Source organism: Adiantum capillus-veneris, chromosome 12 (assembly GCF_014529385.1).
Source record: "Adiantum capillus-veneris isolate H3 chromosome 12, ASM1452938v2, whole genome shotgun sequence".
NCBI classification, from domain to species: domain Eukaryota; kingdom Viridiplantae; phylum Streptophyta; class Polypodiopsida; order Polypodiales; family Pteridaceae; genus Adiantum; species Adiantum capillus-veneris.
The window spans coordinates 107,779,974-107,796,414 of record NC_140942.1 but is presented as its reverse complement, the minus strand read 5'-3'; the positions used below and the strand labels follow the sequence as shown (position 1 = coordinate 107,796,414).

General features: G+C 41.9%; 1 protein-coding gene across 4 annotated transcripts in view; it reads right to left on the bottom strand.

Annotated features, from left to right (window-relative positions):
• Positions 1-411: 411 nt before the first annotated feature.
• LOC147446289 (sugar transport protein 2-like) overlaps positions 412-16,441 on the bottom strand; it is a 30,455-nt gene continuing 14,425 nt past the window's right edge. Inside the window, exons 6-13 of one of the 4 annotated variants that reach the window (XM_086525542.1) lie at positions 3,125-3,195; positions 2,811-2,954; positions 2,461-2,721; positions 2,115-2,380; positions 1,969-2,043; positions 1,474-1,887; positions 1,275-1,396; positions 412-1,197 (exon numbers count right to left, since the gene is read on the bottom strand). In XM_086525542.1, coding sequence (XP_086381668.1) covers positions 964-1,197; positions 1,275-1,396; positions 1,474-1,887; positions 1,969-2,043; positions 2,115-2,380; positions 2,461-2,721; positions 2,811-2,954; positions 3,125-3,195 — 1,587 coding nt within the window. In that variant the 3' untranslated portion in view covers positions 412-963. Of the gene's footprint in view, positions 1,198-1,274; positions 1,397-1,473; positions 1,888-1,968; positions 2,044-2,114; positions 2,381-2,460; positions 2,955-3,124; positions 3,196-16,441 lie in introns of all 4 variants that reach the window. The other 3 variants (XM_086525541.1, XM_086525543.1, XM_086525544.1) reach the window with 3 other exon arrangements.

Sequence of the window (16,441 nt, the reverse complement as noted above, 5' to 3'; positions counted from 1 at the left end):
ATAACCATAAACCTTCACAGCACCTCACATGAGGATTTTAAATCTTAACCAAATCCATCAAAACAGTACATACTACTTATCCACAATCCAAAATATTAGAACATCAGTATTTGTGGTATTATCACCGCTTGAAAAAATAATAAAAATGGCCATAACCATTATGCCTCCTCTCACAAAAAAGAAAGCAAAACAAACAAAGTACTTTTAAAAAAAATTGGACATAGTTTCCCTTGTACATGAAGCAATATTTCAAAAATAATCATAAGGCTTCACAGCACCTCACATGAGGATTTTAAACCTTAACCAAATCCATCAAAACAGTACATACTACTTATCCACAATCCAAGATATTAGAACATCAACTGTTAAAAGTTTCCATCGTGATATAACGAGATTCTTCTGAACACAACAAGACATGAATTTGAATTTTAACATCCACCAATGTTATAAATCCATTGTTCTTATGATGACTCGCACTCATCATCGATGAATACGTTATGTCTCTGATACCTCTCAGGGATGCAAGAATTGTACCGCGTATCTGCTGCCATGGTTCTAGCCATCTGCTCTGCGTAGACCGGCAATGCACTTCCATTTATAAAAAAAAAATATTTTGAAGTTAAACACCAAACAAGTAATATAGGGAGTATCGATGATCAATAAATACCAACGCTAATACAAAAATAGTGACAAAAAAGAAGAGAGCAATGTCAATGTCAAAAGTAAGAGGGACCCTCACTAGTCGTCAAAGGGATTGACACGCGATGGCATGTCACTCTCATCATCAATATCTAAAGAGGTGGACGCCTCCTCTCTGCCCCGCTTTCTAGGGCGAAGCAACGGTAACACATATCCTGAAATCAGTGGCTCATCAATGTCGACTGCAACACATGCTTGTCCTGAAGCCAAGCAAGCTGCTAGTACAGGGGCTGTGCCACATCCAAGCTCCAAAAAAATACCTCCTCATCGGCAAAGCAGCTCCACAAAACATGCAATGAAAGAATGGCTCCGTTGCAGTCCTCCTCGCAATGGCTCGCCTGATAATGATCTAGCCTGAGAGAGCTCCGGAAGGTGATGCACCATAAAAGAATCCGAAGAGTGCATACCAAGATGGGAGAACAAGGGAGCGCTTTCTGATACAAAGCAAGGTGGACGCATACCCACTCTGTGAATCATAAATAGCATAGAGCAATTACACTGCAAAACAAGACACACGATTAGAGCAAACAACAAGACAAAGTGCTAAAATATTGATGTAAAAACAAATGTATCACCTCCACACGACCACCAAAACTCTCCACATAACCATACGCTCCATGATGGAGCACTACAATGCGTCGATGAACCACCATCTCCGAAGCACGAGAAAATCTCTCCACCCAGCCAACGGCCTCTCCTGTTATTTTAACTAAATATCAATAATAAATACCACAAATATTACAATTTTTTTGCATGACTATATACAAGATAGACCTGCCAAAGAAACCATGATCAACAGCCATCCAGAATTCGCCAATGTTGAGAATGCCAAATGAACACCAGCACGTACATGATCCTCGGTGCAAATGTCCCAACGAGGAGAAGTAGAGGAGCCTAAGAGGGACCCACCAAATGGAAGATCTAAGAAAATCAAATCTGCAGCCCATGAAACTGATTTCGTGCCGCGGGTATACAAGATAGAGTCAGAGCATGCCCACACGAAATACTCGTGTACAGGGACCCATGCAAGATTACGGATCCCCGCCCTATAGTCTACAGCAATGGCAATGTAGTCCCCAACAATAGCCATGCATCGAGTATCCATAGAACTAGAGAGACAATGAGATGGAGACTCCATAATATAAACAAAAGAGATACTCCTTCGAGCCACGATCGTGCCAGGAGCAACTGAGACATTACATTGAGGTTTGATAAGCCATGCATCAACCACGTGGAAGGAAATCATTAACAAATGTTTTTGTAGTTTACCTGGAGGTGGCTCCACCTCCTCGTCAATGATCTGATCCACAACCCTCTCCTTTTCCTTTTGTGAGTTGCGCATTGCTAAAATAGATAACTTCAAATCAGAGCATTGTAACTTTTAGATAGGTAAATATGAGCATGATCAAACATACCTGCACGACTCTCTTCTACTATGTCCACTGGAGGAACCTTCATCGCAGTGTCCTTCAATATCATCTCTTGTAGCTCTCTTTCACGTCCAAGAACATGGCCCTTCTCCATATCTATCCACCATGGACAACTATCTATCTCCCAAGGAGTCAATGTGTGCATAGTAGAGGGAAACATGCTTGTGTCTTGGATCGCTAGCTGAGTCCACTGTCTAGCCAGAAAGGGCATGGCAGGCAAGACACTCTTGGTAACCAAGAACATGAAGAATCTACAAAGGTCAATTAGGTGACACGAATGTAAGAAACAATAACAACGAATATTATATATCTAAGTCAGTTAGTGATTCACCTGAAAGCCAAACGTTGTGCTACCATTCTCAATGTATCCACCTTCTTTAATGCCTGCTTATCGATATCTTTAGTCTTCACTCCAAGAGACACCTCTATTGGAAATAGATAGGGCCTCGCCTCAAATTTAATTTCTTCAAAGTAGAATGCAAGAGTGCAGTCATGCTGCAAAGGCACCCCGCCTAGCACATCCAAAAGATCTGACACAATCTGAAATGCCCTCTGAAAAACCCGAGCCAAAAAACCCTCTCTACGAAGCCAGCTACAATCCCAAATAAAAAGAGGAGACAAAGTTAGACTTATATATAAAGGCATGATATATTTAGTACTTTTAATCATAGCTATACTTGCATGCGAAAGACGTGATCTCCCTTTTTCAGACCATACGCACTCCTTGTAATCTTGTCTGCTTCCAATAATGAAACCCAATGAATCTTGTTTTGCACAGGGGCGTCTTGAAGTGCTATTAAGTTCAGCTTCTCCAACGTAGCCCAACTATCAAGACCCCATTTCAAATACAAAACTCTTGCTAGCCAATCCGTCCCAAGATTGGGATCAACAATGTTAAGCAACCGAAAACTTTAATATTGCATATGACAAGTACTTAAGTAACTTTTTGCACGTTTTTCTCAAGAGAATGCCGTGAATTCATGTTATCTACATACCTTTCCAATTCGATCCTGATATTTGTGAGTAATCTCCTCACAAATTCTCTCTTCTTCTTTCTGATGCTCTTCTGCAGACAAGCTTTGTTTGATAAGAGAAACTCGCTTTTCTTTTTCTTTTGTCATTTGAATCTAAAATTAAATATACGTTAACAAGCTTTGAAATCATGCACTTAAATGAGAGTAAAAATCATTTAGTCTGACACATATGTCATAGAACAATCTTCCAAGGTACCGTCGCGTAAGTGGATACCAAGGCTCTGTACCTTTGGCATTCTTCTTCCGTACAGCGGCAATAAGTTTTTGATCTCTATCTGGCAAACCCTTTAGATACATTTCATGGTCCGCTGTACAAATATGTGTCGTATTGACAATCAATTCACGAAGATGAGTGACAACAAGAGCATGAGTGTTCATGCTGCATTGAAAGACCAAAAAACCATTTGATACTCACATTCAAGTGTTAGCAAAAATAGAAGAAACATCAACACTTACAAGTTCATTCATTGTAAACTGCTTAGCAAGGCAATCTCTGGCACCTTAGTGGAATCTATAATGGTGCATAGGACTCGACAACGTTTCTCCTTTGAAGTGGAGAACTTCTCTTTTATCGCTTCCCTCCAAGCCACGGTGCGATGATTCCCTTCTCAAACATAGAACATGTGATTTGTGAGATCTTGAAACTTTCTTTGTTTTTTTAACTCGGCTTCAAATTTTTTATTGATTCCATTCCAAAGAGGATCCCATGTAGCCTTTATCTCATTTAGAACATTCACAAAGTCAAACTTCAAACAACATTCACAGCACGTGGACATCAATACAAAAATGAAAAGTGTGAACACATACTATTTACAAAACTCTCCTCTCTTTTGCATGTTACCAAAGAGACAATGAATGCTCCTTTCTCTGGCATATAACCTTCTTTTGCAAAGGCCGCCTTCAATCCACTGAGATCATCTCTCAAACCTCTCACTCTCGCATATGGAATCAATCTACATAAAGGAATGGAGGGACAATCGAAGCAACTAAAAACACGTGTGATTTCAAGAATGTCAGCACCTCTATGCATAAAGATATTTTGCTCATCTTCCATCTCAGAAGCTGCGGTAACCTCATCCATTATCTCCCATGGAACAATCTGTAAACCATTCTCCTCGGGGGCTAAAGTATCATCAACTTCGTGTAGAGAGCTCTGTCCCATTTCCATGGAAAGAACCTCCTCACCTTGTGTCTCAATTTCCTCTATCATGTCAGTAGCTGAGACTGAAGATACTTGATCACTAGCATCTACCTGGCCATAAAGAGAAGCATTGTTACTCCTTCCCCTTCGTGATCTTCCATGCAGTTTCGGGTTGTTTCAACATCAACAAAAAACATGGAGACAATAATTTTACAAAAGAGTCAAATTATATATGGCACCATATTGAAATAAAATACAATAGAAATCTTTAAAAAAATTGGACAGAGCTACCTTTGTACATAGAGAATTATTTCAAAAAATACTATAGCCCATAATGGCTTCTCACTTGAAAAATTTTGGTCTTTAAAATTCTTTCATAAACATAAGTTATGAAGCAACACATTAAGCAACAAATTTAGTACAAATATCATAAGACAATGCATATGTAAATAAAGTAAATGGTTTATATGCGTGTTGGCTATTTTTTTATTTTTCAGAAAGATAGTACTCACGCACATATACTAGTAGCCATCATAGTGTATACACCCTCTTCACATTTGTGAGACAAGTACTAGTTATAGTAAAAGATCAACTATTGTTTCTATGCCAAGTAGAGTGTTTCTATGCCATCAAAAAGATGTATTTATTCAAGTGCTTAAATATGCAAACAAGGCCTAGAGAGTTTGTGATGATCCATGCCCTAGCATTTGCCAAACATCACAAACCAACGAAGATCCATGACAAAGCTGTTTATAATCGATTGTTTACAGTATCTCGGCCCCTCGTAATGCATAGAAAACGTGGTATTTAAAATGGGTAGCATTTGAACAAATGTATCACAAACACGTGCTAACAAACTACCTAATTAGCCGGAGTCTCCATACATCAAATGCACGCAGAGGTCATACTGCATGCTGTAGAACCAACTGATATTAAATTGAGCAATATCCCCATTCAAAGCCAAGCTAATATAGAAGGGAAATGTTAAGCTAAGTTCAGGATGCATTAAGCTCGGAGTTTACTCATCACTTTCAAAGCAAAGAATCACACAATTTTAAAGACCAAAGTTTGCATTGAGCATCATTGAGTACCTTGTAGGTGGACGACCCCTTTGAGTCAACACGGAGTTTCGACCAGCCATTTTCAATCCGTTTCTAAGCCCTCAAAGCCCTTTCTCAAAGCCCTTTCTAAAGCCGGAAACCACACTCTTTTGAAACCGGAATGCACGGACCTGCTGAGCTTGTCACTGAACGTAAGCTACCTGAACCACCGCGCGCCGGCGCGCGCTCCTATGGCTAACTGAACTCGCCTGTGCTGAACCAGTCTGCGCCTAAACCAACCTAACTGAACGCTGACCTGCTGCAACTGAACCTGCCTAAAATCGGACTGCCTGACCTGCCTGAAATCGGACTGCCTGAACCTGCCTGAAATCGGACTGCGTGACCTACCTGAACGCTGACCTATTGCGCCTGAACCGGCTGAAATCGGACCTGCCTGACCTGTCTGCGCTGGCCTTGTGTAGGGTAGCAAGAGACAAGCTCGTTTGCTGTGTACCTGCCTAAACTACCGCGCGCCGGCGCGCGCTCCTACGGGTAGATAGTTGTGGCTCCTCTCACGCACGCGCAACAGAGCAAACGGCACGCACGTAGAAGGGATCGCGTTTCACAGAGAGATCGCGTTTCACAGAGGCATGCATACATTTAAGAAGTATACATTTAAGAACACACACCACTCATCCTCAAAGACATACATGTCAAACAAAAACGATCTCATCACAATAGGAGACATGCCCAAGAACCTCTTGCAATAGAGATCATTTGTGATCGACACAGTGAGGTATACATTCTAGGAGTATAAAACCTCCATATTTCAAAGGGTCTCGATCTGTGGCATACAATAGTTCAAAGTACTTTTCTCACCGGCACTATCCCTCATTTTGCAGGATACATCTATTATAAGGCCCTTGGCCTTTTAATAGAGTGACAAGCATTAGTAAATTCATAAAGTAGTAGGAGGCTATGCATTGCATTGCTTTTTCTTCTAGCATCGTAAGGTGGTGATTCATCCACGTGGCTCAATGTATGGGCTTCATTTGGCAAAACCTCATTAGGCTTACTAAGTAATTATTAAAATTTTAAAAGATTTTGGCATAAGTCAAGTTACTTAGAGGACCAATTTTACTAGATTTTACAGATTTTTACTCATTAACAAGATTTTATTGAATTTTTTAGATTTTGAACCGGATTTGCTTAACATTTCGGTGATCATGTTTTATGAATCCAAGCCGTCTGCATCTCTTTTTGGAGAATGACGCCCGAAATAACGACTACCATCTGTAGATTTTCACTTCTCTAAGACGATTGCTTCCAATGTCTAGGCACATTACAGTATTCGGGCCACAAGTTGGTCAAAAGCTTGTCCTTATTTTTGAAGGCAGCACATATGCGCTTTCTGTCTCTTCTGTGAAACAGCATTTTGAGCTAACTAATGCGTTTACTTTACATCCACTTACACTAAGTGGAGGACGAGTAAAAATGGAAGTTACTGAGTCTATTAGTGGTGAAGAGGTCTTCCTTCTGAATCATGATGTCTGTCAGTTCTTCAAGGTTCGCTTGACAATTCTTGAACATGACAATGGAATCAAGGCTCCTCTAGTAATTGTCGATTTAGAATCAGATGCCGAGTCACATGGCTGCTCTAGCGTACTTGATATTATACGCTCAATGCCTTTGCAGAGCAACTTGTACTTGGCCCTGAAACAAGCTAAAGATATCATTCAAGTTCAAGAGCTTCCTGTGTTTTATGATGGATATGTTGCATTTGAGTTGCCCTCTCTAGGTCACGCTAATGGAATGATTGGGATGGAACAGAGACATGATGACCACATGTGGATTGAATATGTCACATGTAGCAGTGATACCTTTTCAGGGGTCGTTAGGTTCAGTCGATGCTCGGGTCACTTATGTTGTGTCAACATTGATTGTCCATATTACTCGAGGACAGGACTCTACAATGAATTTCATTGGTGAGGCCGGCTTTCAAAGTCATCTCCAAAAGGCATGCTAACATCTGAATAGGGCCCCTTGACATGCAATCATTGCTCTAAAATGCCAAAGTGTGTGGCAACATGTCCTACAGTTATTTATTATTGTATGCCAAGGGAGAAACAAAAGTGGACCCGTTGTGTGTTGCATCTAGGTGAGCATCAACATCCTTGTGCGGAAGGGAGGTCAAGAGTAAATGAGAGAAAAGTAGCATCAGTGCTTCAAGCTCGTGCTGCTCAAGAACCATTCACTATAGCCAAACAGCTCGAGCACATGACTGCTCAGGATATGATCATGGGAAAGCTTGTAATGGAAAATGCAGACAACACCAAATATATTGAAGATTGTGAGTTTGTTGAATTTCTAGACACAATCACACCTTTGTCAAGTAGACAAAGGATTGAACGAAGCTTGGAATGCGCCAAAAGATCAAAAAATATAAGTGAAAAAGGCTTAGAATCAGTGCTTGACTTGAAGAGTAAGAGTAGGTATCCATATATACATGATGTTCTCTTCCATGGTCAACTTGGAAATTCCCAGCAACCACATGTGTTCAAGATGTCAATAATTGGGCCAGGAAGTGGAGTTGATCTGGTTAATCGAATGCGTCCGGGTGGAAATCTTGAGCAGATGTGGATACACTTTGATCATGTGCATCGTGTGCAACGATGGCCCACAATGTCTGCACATGTTTATGATCCGTTTGTTCGTGAACTTATGACAATTGCAACATGTGAGTTTACTGTGGAGAATAAGTTTGCACAGATAGAGTTTTGGAAGATGCTCAATAAGGTGGTTCAAGATCAAGGATTTGATAAGCCTGAGTTCAGAGGTTTCATGTCTGATGAGGCTAATGCAAATTGGATAGCAATCAGAACAGTTTACTTTGGGGGTCCCAACAAGGTTGTACCATCTAAGGAAAGGTCTTGCATGTTTCATTGGGAGCAATCCATGATCCGACATACTACTAAGTGTATCAAACCTTCCTCACAAGAGGAACACAAAATTAAATGCCGAAAATGGCGAAATGCACCATTAGAGAATCAAGCAGATATTTGCAAAGGAGAGCTTCGTCGCTTTTGGAGAGCAGGGCATGCTGTTGATGGTGAAGTTTCATGTTTGGAGACATGGTTGGCTTGGTGGGATATCAGAGTTTCACATTGGGGAGGAAGATTTTTTATGCAAGATGAGTCTGGCATTTTTGTGCCAAACACTAACTTGTCTGAGAGTAAACATGCTAGCATGCGGGCATGCTTTGGTTTCAAAGAGAAAATTAGTTTATATGAAGCCGCAGGGGTAGATATGGCAATGGCTGTACTACAAAGTGTTAAGTACAATGCATACCTTAAAGGTGCAAAGACATGTAGTGGTCCTGGAATACAAGACCTTGCGCAAAGATTTTTACATCATTCATCCACTTCCTCGGCTGCAACAAAGTTGGTCAATCTTACACACTGCTCAATGGACGAAATGGGTTTGCAAAGTCCAGAGATGAATAGGTCAAATATAAGGGAGAAGAGTGTAAAGAAAAAGAGACCAATCTTTGTGGATGCTGGTGTTGTGCTAGAGGATGATAGCCATAGGCCCGAGTATGTCACAGTCACTGAACCCATTGGTAGAACAAAGTATGCACGTGCACATGGGGAAACAAAGTATTGGCCTGAGGTGACTGTTGCAAAAACGGTATGGGAAATTAGGAGAACTGAACCTGGACGTAAAATGATATGTTTTGGAATTTTTCAAGATCAAACAGATAGATGTGGACGATTCATTAATCAAGGCTCGCCTAATATTAATTCTGGGGTAGCTGCACCGTGCTTTTGGGGTCGAAGAAAATATCCCTCGTCATGATCAAAGCCTGGGGGGATTGTTGAGGGTTATGTATGGTTCTGCAATGCTAGTAACATGCACACATGGAAGATTTATGACATGGTGGTGGGGCCACCTGGACCTGCACCAGGGGTTTGCAGGGTCACAGAGGGTACAAATCTACTACCACATGAGGTAGAACAACTCCAAGCAAATGGATTTGTACTTCAACAACAACATGGGGTAGAATGTGCAACTGTGAATGGGGGCATTCGAGCAGCAAATAGAGTTACAAGTGCCTTTCGGCCCAAATACATGGATGGCAAGGTTATTAAATGGCGCTCAAAGCTGACAAAAGAATTTCATACCAGAATTGATATTGGAAAATGCATGGTAGCAACATTAGTTAAAGAGGTTATTGTTGTGTGCACTGAAACATATGTTTTCTACATTAGCACAGAGGGGTCAAGGGCAAAGGGAGTTTCATACTCTGTGACATTGTCTGATTTTCCAAGATGTACATGTGAGGACTTCCAAAAGAGAGAGTCCAAGAGGTTGACATATGTGCCTTTCAAGAATATTTATTATGTGTTTCTCCAAATTTTGGGTTTGGACTCTCATGCCCATGAGTTCATGCACCAAGCAGCCCTAACGAAGGTGGAGCTGTTTCAAGCTTTGGGAGGATTACGGCCAAATGTGCAGCAATAGTTAAAGTGCCTCTAGATGTAAAGGCTTTGTGTGGTATGTAGTTTGAAATGCAGCGGTGTTTTGTCTACTTATGATAAGCCCTAGTTTGAGAGAGATCAGCCCTATGATAAGCCCTAGCAATATTTTGTCTACTTATGATAAGCCCTAGTTTGTGAGAGATTAGCACAAGTTTTGAGAGTGCATTCTATTGTTTCTTGTAAATTTCATATGTGTTTGTAAAAAAAGAACACTATTTTGTTTTAAACAATGTAAGATGCAATGGGTTTGCTACATAATCTTATTGAAGATTGGGGTTATGTTCTTCATTCAATTTCTTTTGTCAGTATTTTGGTGGCTAGGTTAGTTCAAGTGCCTCTCTTAAATTTTCCATTTACGTTTGTGAACAAATTAACATTATGGATCTTTTGTTATAAACAAAGTAAGATACAACAAGTTCGCTTATTTAACCTATCTCGCTCGGTTTTTTGTTTGCTCGGAAGTACTTGCTCGGGGATGGGGATTCCTCGTTAGTACGTATGCACGGATCTCTGCAAGGGCACAAGGTGCGCATCTTAGTAGATGACGGTGCTACTCACAATTTCATCAATTACGGATTGGTGAAAAAACTCAAATTGCCTCAAACTCCGAGTACCCACCGCTACAAGGTAGCAATGATGAATGGACATGATACCGAAATTTGGGATACTCAAGTTCGAATTGTTCTGTTGGAAGTACAAGGTTACTCCACATCCTTGGATTTTCACGTTATGAACATGGAGAGGGCAGACGGGGTCCTTGGTAGGGAATGGTTGCATAGCTTAGGACCATCACTGAAGTGTAGCTATGAGCACAACAACTTGATGTTCGAATCCCATGGCGCACATGTGTTGTTGTTAGGAGAGAAGGATGTACCTTCTACACCATTGATATGTACAGCTGAGCTTATGCAGGTCATTTCTGATAATGAAATAGATCAAGTTTTCTTGTGTTACTCATTGTCTCATTTTCTCTCTAACATTGAATCTGTTGAACAATCCTCAACGCCGCATGCTTCTCTCTCCTCTCTTCCACCAATGGCTACTTCCAAACAAGCAAACATTGCTAGTGAGTTACAAAAATTATCAAAGGAATTTCAAGATGTTTTTCCTAATGATTTCCCACCAGGATTACAGTCGGCACGATCGGTGCAACATAGCATCGATGTGGTTGCGGGCTGTAAACCTGTCAGTAAACCACCCTACCGTATGAGTTACTCTGAAGCTGTTGAGGTGAAACGCCAGCTTGTTGACTACCTTAGCAGTGGGTTTATACAACCCAGTTCTTCACCATGGGCTTCTCCTATCCTATTAATGAAGGAAAAAGACGGCAGTATGCGCATGTGCGTAGACCACCGTGGCTTAAATGCGGTTACGGTTAAGAACAAGTACCCATTGCCACGAGTAGATGAGTTGTTCGACAAACTCACTCATGCTTGCATTTTTACGAAAATAGACTTGCGGTGAGGTTATCAACAAGTCCGTATTCGACCTGCTGATATACCCAAAACTGCACTTCGAACAAGGTTTGGTGTCACCTGACACATCCAACCCTATGTGTCCGTGGACAAGCTACAGCACGACAAGGGTTCAGCCAGTCCAGTCAAGTCTAGATTAAAAGTGATCTGGCACTTTTGTGAGTCTATTCGTAGACCGTGCATGCCCAGTCACTTAGCTTAGATGCATATCCTCCGGTTCAACACAGCATGATCATCGGAATTCCCATCAGAATCCATTAGCATCAGTTAGGGGAATTTTCCAGTGCATTTAGCCTATTTTCCTATTTATTGGTATTTTCACTTATTATTTTTAAGTTACTTTCCAACAAAAGTAGGTAGGGAAATTTTTCTAAGTTTGTATATAAGCAAACCCAAGTTAGCACTCAATGGCAGAAGAGGCAGCAGTAGCACCGCTCAACAGGCACCTTCTCAACAGGACCCCAAAGGCTTCTAGCGTTTTTGCTCTATAGCAGCTTGGCTAGCACTTTTGGACAAGACACCATAGATCAGCCAATGTTTTGCCCTTGCAGATCCCTGGCGACAAGACCACAGCAGATCACTCTAGCGTTTTTGCATCTACAAAATCCCAACGACAGAAACACCAATTTCAGCCCCTAGCGTTTTTGCATCTGCCAGCAACCTCAGTGTTTTGTGGATCTATCGCGACAGAATCAGCCCTAGGACCAGCGTTTTTAGTTTTCAGCAGTTAGACTTCGCAGATCAAGTCCTGAACCTCGCAGATCTCACCTTTCCGCAGCAATTCCTCGCAACACGTTGAGTTTCCGCAAGGTTTACAGTTTTAGCCCGGAAAACGCAGATTTTAGCATCTGCGTTTTCAGCGCATCGTCGTAGCATCGTCGTCATCAACATCGTCACCAACATAGAGTCAGAATTCAGTAGATAAAAGATTGCAAATTTCAGCCCTTAGGTCGACTTCGTCATCACCGTCGTCATCGTCAACATAGCCTAGACTTGCATCAGTCTCATGCATACCATTTGTACCAGATTGTGCAATCAATAGTAGACCATTCTCTCCAACGAGAGTGGGGCCTTCGGAGGAGGGTTTACAACGTCTCTGGTGTCGTATCTCTCTATCTCTCAGTCACATTCACTTGCACGCACAGTGTCCATTCACTTTGTTTGTGATCATAGCATTCTCTCATTAAGAACGGAAGGCTCTACCTTCCATAAGAACAAAAGGAACCTTGAGCACAGTTCGGAGCACTCATCTTGAGCAAAGCGCAAACATTCATTCCGCTGCACCTAAAATTGGTATCAGAGCTTTGGCAGTGTTCAGCATAACTCAAGGAAAGAACCATAATAATTTTTTTTTGTTTGTTGAGGTCGCACGAACCCAAGTTCGCTTGGGCGTGTCGATTCCTAATCATGTTTTGTTGAAGAGTGACAGGAATCCCAAGAAAGAAGGGCTTGTCCAGCCTCCCCTTGTGTCTCTTTTCACTCATTGAGAGCGGACCGTGCACTTAGCGGCCGGTCAATCGACGTGAGGTGGGAAAAAGCAACCTTGGTGTCAACGCAAGGCCGCCAAGGGGTGCGCCTGCAGAAAAGAGTAGAATTCGGGTGAAGAGAAGATCCTTCTCCAACGCGATTTGCAAGCGAAAGAAAACCTCAAGAACCCCAAGAATCCAAGACCTTAAAGACTCAAGAACCCAAGATTCTCAAGAATCAAGGCCCTCAAGACCCTCAAGAACCCAAGGTCCTCGCGAGCTTAAGACCCCAAGATCATAGTGCATGGTCGTCACCCGAAGCGGAATGGATACTTAGCATACAGGTGATGAGCATGAGAGAGGCAACGAAGACTCGTCCCCACCCGGAGATGATTTCTTCAACCCTCCCCCTTCGCCATCTACACCACCAAGTGCTCCAAACCCTATGGAGGAAATGGTCAAGCAGATGATGGCAATGATGGATAGACAGGAAGACAAGCGCCTTTCTCTTGAGCGTGAGCGCGATGAAAGAAACGCAAGACTTGCCGCACAACAAGAAGAAAATCGACTTGCTCTCGAATGTGAGCGCGATGAACAAAATGAACGAAAAGTAGAAAGGGACGCCGAGCATGAAGCTCAAAGGGAGCTTCGCCATCAAGAATTGCTTGCCCAAGTCCTAGCCTCGAAGATCGAACCACCCAAAGATTGTGGGAGTTCCTCAAGTGGCGCAAACCACGATGCGGATTCCAACCATCCAGTTACATAAAAGTTGACTTTCAGTAAGTATGACGGTAAGATGGATGCTACAGTTATTCATTCTTGGTTGCATCAATTTAATGCTTATTTTGCGACAACTAAGACGACAGCAAAAAGCAAAGTTTTGACGGCAGCTATGTACCTTGCCGGTGATGCCATCAATTGGTACCACGCATGGCAAGAGGCACAGCTAGCCGCGCACCTAGAGGCAACCGACGATTTCACGCCCCTCTCTTTTAGTTGGGCTGATTTCCAAGACAAGCTCAAGGCGCGGTTTATGCCACCTTAGTACCTCGCACGATTGAAGGACGATTGGCGCGCTCTCAAGCAAAATGGTATGCGAGTTATGTCATTTTCTAAATGTGTTTTGCAGCTAGGTACCCAATTACGCATGTCGGATGATGAACGCAAAGAGGCATTTCTCTTTGAATTGGACAAGTATATCAAGTACGATGTCGAGATATTTGATCCAATCGATCTCAACAAGGCGGTAGCGATTGCTCTCGCGCAGGAGATGAAACACAACAAGGGAAAGCCTAAGGAGAACAAGACTTCCACAAGTACCTCGCAGACTTCTCAGAACCCTCAGAACGGTAAGAACGTTAAGAATGGTAAGAATGATAACTCTTCTAACTAATCTTTCAACAGTCTCTCATCAAATAATTCTTCCAATGAATCTAAGGGTAAGGCTAACACAATTGCTAAACCTAAGCTTACTCCAAATGAAAAGGTAGCACAAGGAATTGTAGGAGGATACATCACGTCGGAAGAACAAAGCACTTATTCTAAGGAAGGTCGTTGTTTTCATTGTCACATTAAGGGTCACATAAAATGAACATGTCCTAAGCTTGAATTGAATGAATCTAAAGAACCCACAGCACCCACTACATCTGTCAATGCAATGAATGATAACACGGGTGTGCCCAAAGTTTCTCACTACCCTCGCATTGATGATTCTCTCATTAAATGTTATGGTCGTACGTCGGAGCACCGTTTTGTCATATTGTTTCACCTAGTTAGTATGCATGATGTGATCAGTTCTTCTCTTGTTGAGAGAGCCCGCCTCAAAGTTAGTCTGAGATCTCCTATCGAGGTCTCTGGCTTTTGTCCCGGTATGGACGCTCTCATCACGGATGAGTGCCTTGATGTGTTGTTTACAATTCAACAGACTGCCTTCACTAGAAGATTTGTTGTTTCTCCTCTCTCAGGATGTGATATGATTTTAGGCATTAAGTGGTTTCGTGATAATGATGCTTTCATAAATTTTTTGGCTAACACTATAACTCTCAATGCCGACAGTGATTCTCCGACTGTCTTTCATGGAGTGGACACTGCTCCTTCTCCATCTCTCATTGCTAATATGCAGGACAAGGTTGAAAGGATTCGAGATAAGGAGACTCTCTCAGTCTCTTTTTCTCCACAACATGACAAACAGAACTTGCATGATTATGAGAAGCATGATGCTTTAAATGATAATGATTTACATTATGATTTGGATGAAAAAGACAAGCATGATGAATTGCATGAAGATGATGTGATTGTTCACAAGGATGATGTGTTAGTGGATGCTTTTCCTAGCGAAGCTAACCTCGTTGTAGATTCGATCAATCGCGAAGATCTTATCTTGGCTTTCGAGTCGAGGTCCAAAGAACCCCCACAGGACGATTCGATCATTCAGGACGAACCGATCTTGGCTCTCAAGCCTTGATCCAAAGAACCATCACAGAAATTATTATGTGTTCGCATGATTGATACGCACGTATTTTTCGAGTGTTTCATTCGTGAAGGTTTCCTGTATTTTAGTCAGCATCGTTATGTGATCCCTTTTCCTAGGCATGACATATTGTATGTTGAGCACGTTTCTCTCATGGATGAGCACGAATGTATGCGGATTTTGCGTGAAAAGCTGAAAAGGTTGTATGTAAGGAAGTCGCATTCCATGTCTCTTCCTTGGTATGACACAGTTTCCGAAAGAGCACATGATTGTATGAGCACCAAGCATGGACATTTCCATTGTGATTTGCCACAGTTGATTGATTTCGATCAAACAGAAAAGATTCGAGCGCATTGTTTGTATATGTTTGATGAACGGGTTATCACTCCGTCTCTATGTTCATCTACATTGCATACACAGTCTTTAGCAAAGACAATATTTTTTTCCTTCACTTTACATGGAATGGGTATGTTCATGGTTTTGTGTTGGAGATGGTTTCAGGAATTTTCAGCCATGGAGATTCTTGAAGACGAAAGAAGCAGATCTCTAGACGCAGTTGACACAAGAAAGGAGATTCAAACGACTTTGTGTCGCTTTCGGCGCGGCCCAAAGAAGCAAGCATTGCATACCTTTATGAATTTCAAGTACCGCACAACCCACACATCAGAGTGGGCCGGCGAAGAGTCCCTTCCAGGATTCCAGATGCTATTGGCGATCTCCCTCGATGCCATACAGTTCGGTACCAGTACCTCACTTTGAAAAGGAGGAGATATCACGTGACACATCCAACCCTATGTGTCCGTGGACAAGCTACAGCACGACAAGGGTTCAGTCAGTCCAGTCAAGTCTAGATTAGAAGTGATCTGGCACTTTTGTGAGTCTATTCGTAGACCGTGCATGCCCAGTCACTTAGCTTAGATGCATATCCTCCGGTTCAACACAGCATGATCATCGGAATTCCCATCAGAATCCATTAGCATCAGTTAGGGGAATTTTCCAGTGCATTTAGCCTATTTTCCTATTTATTGGTATTTTCACTTATTATTTTTAAGTTACTTTCCAACAAAAGTAGGTAGGGAAATTTTGCTAAGTTTGTATATAAGCAAACCCAAGTTAGCACTCAATGGCAGAAGAGGCAGCAGGAGCAC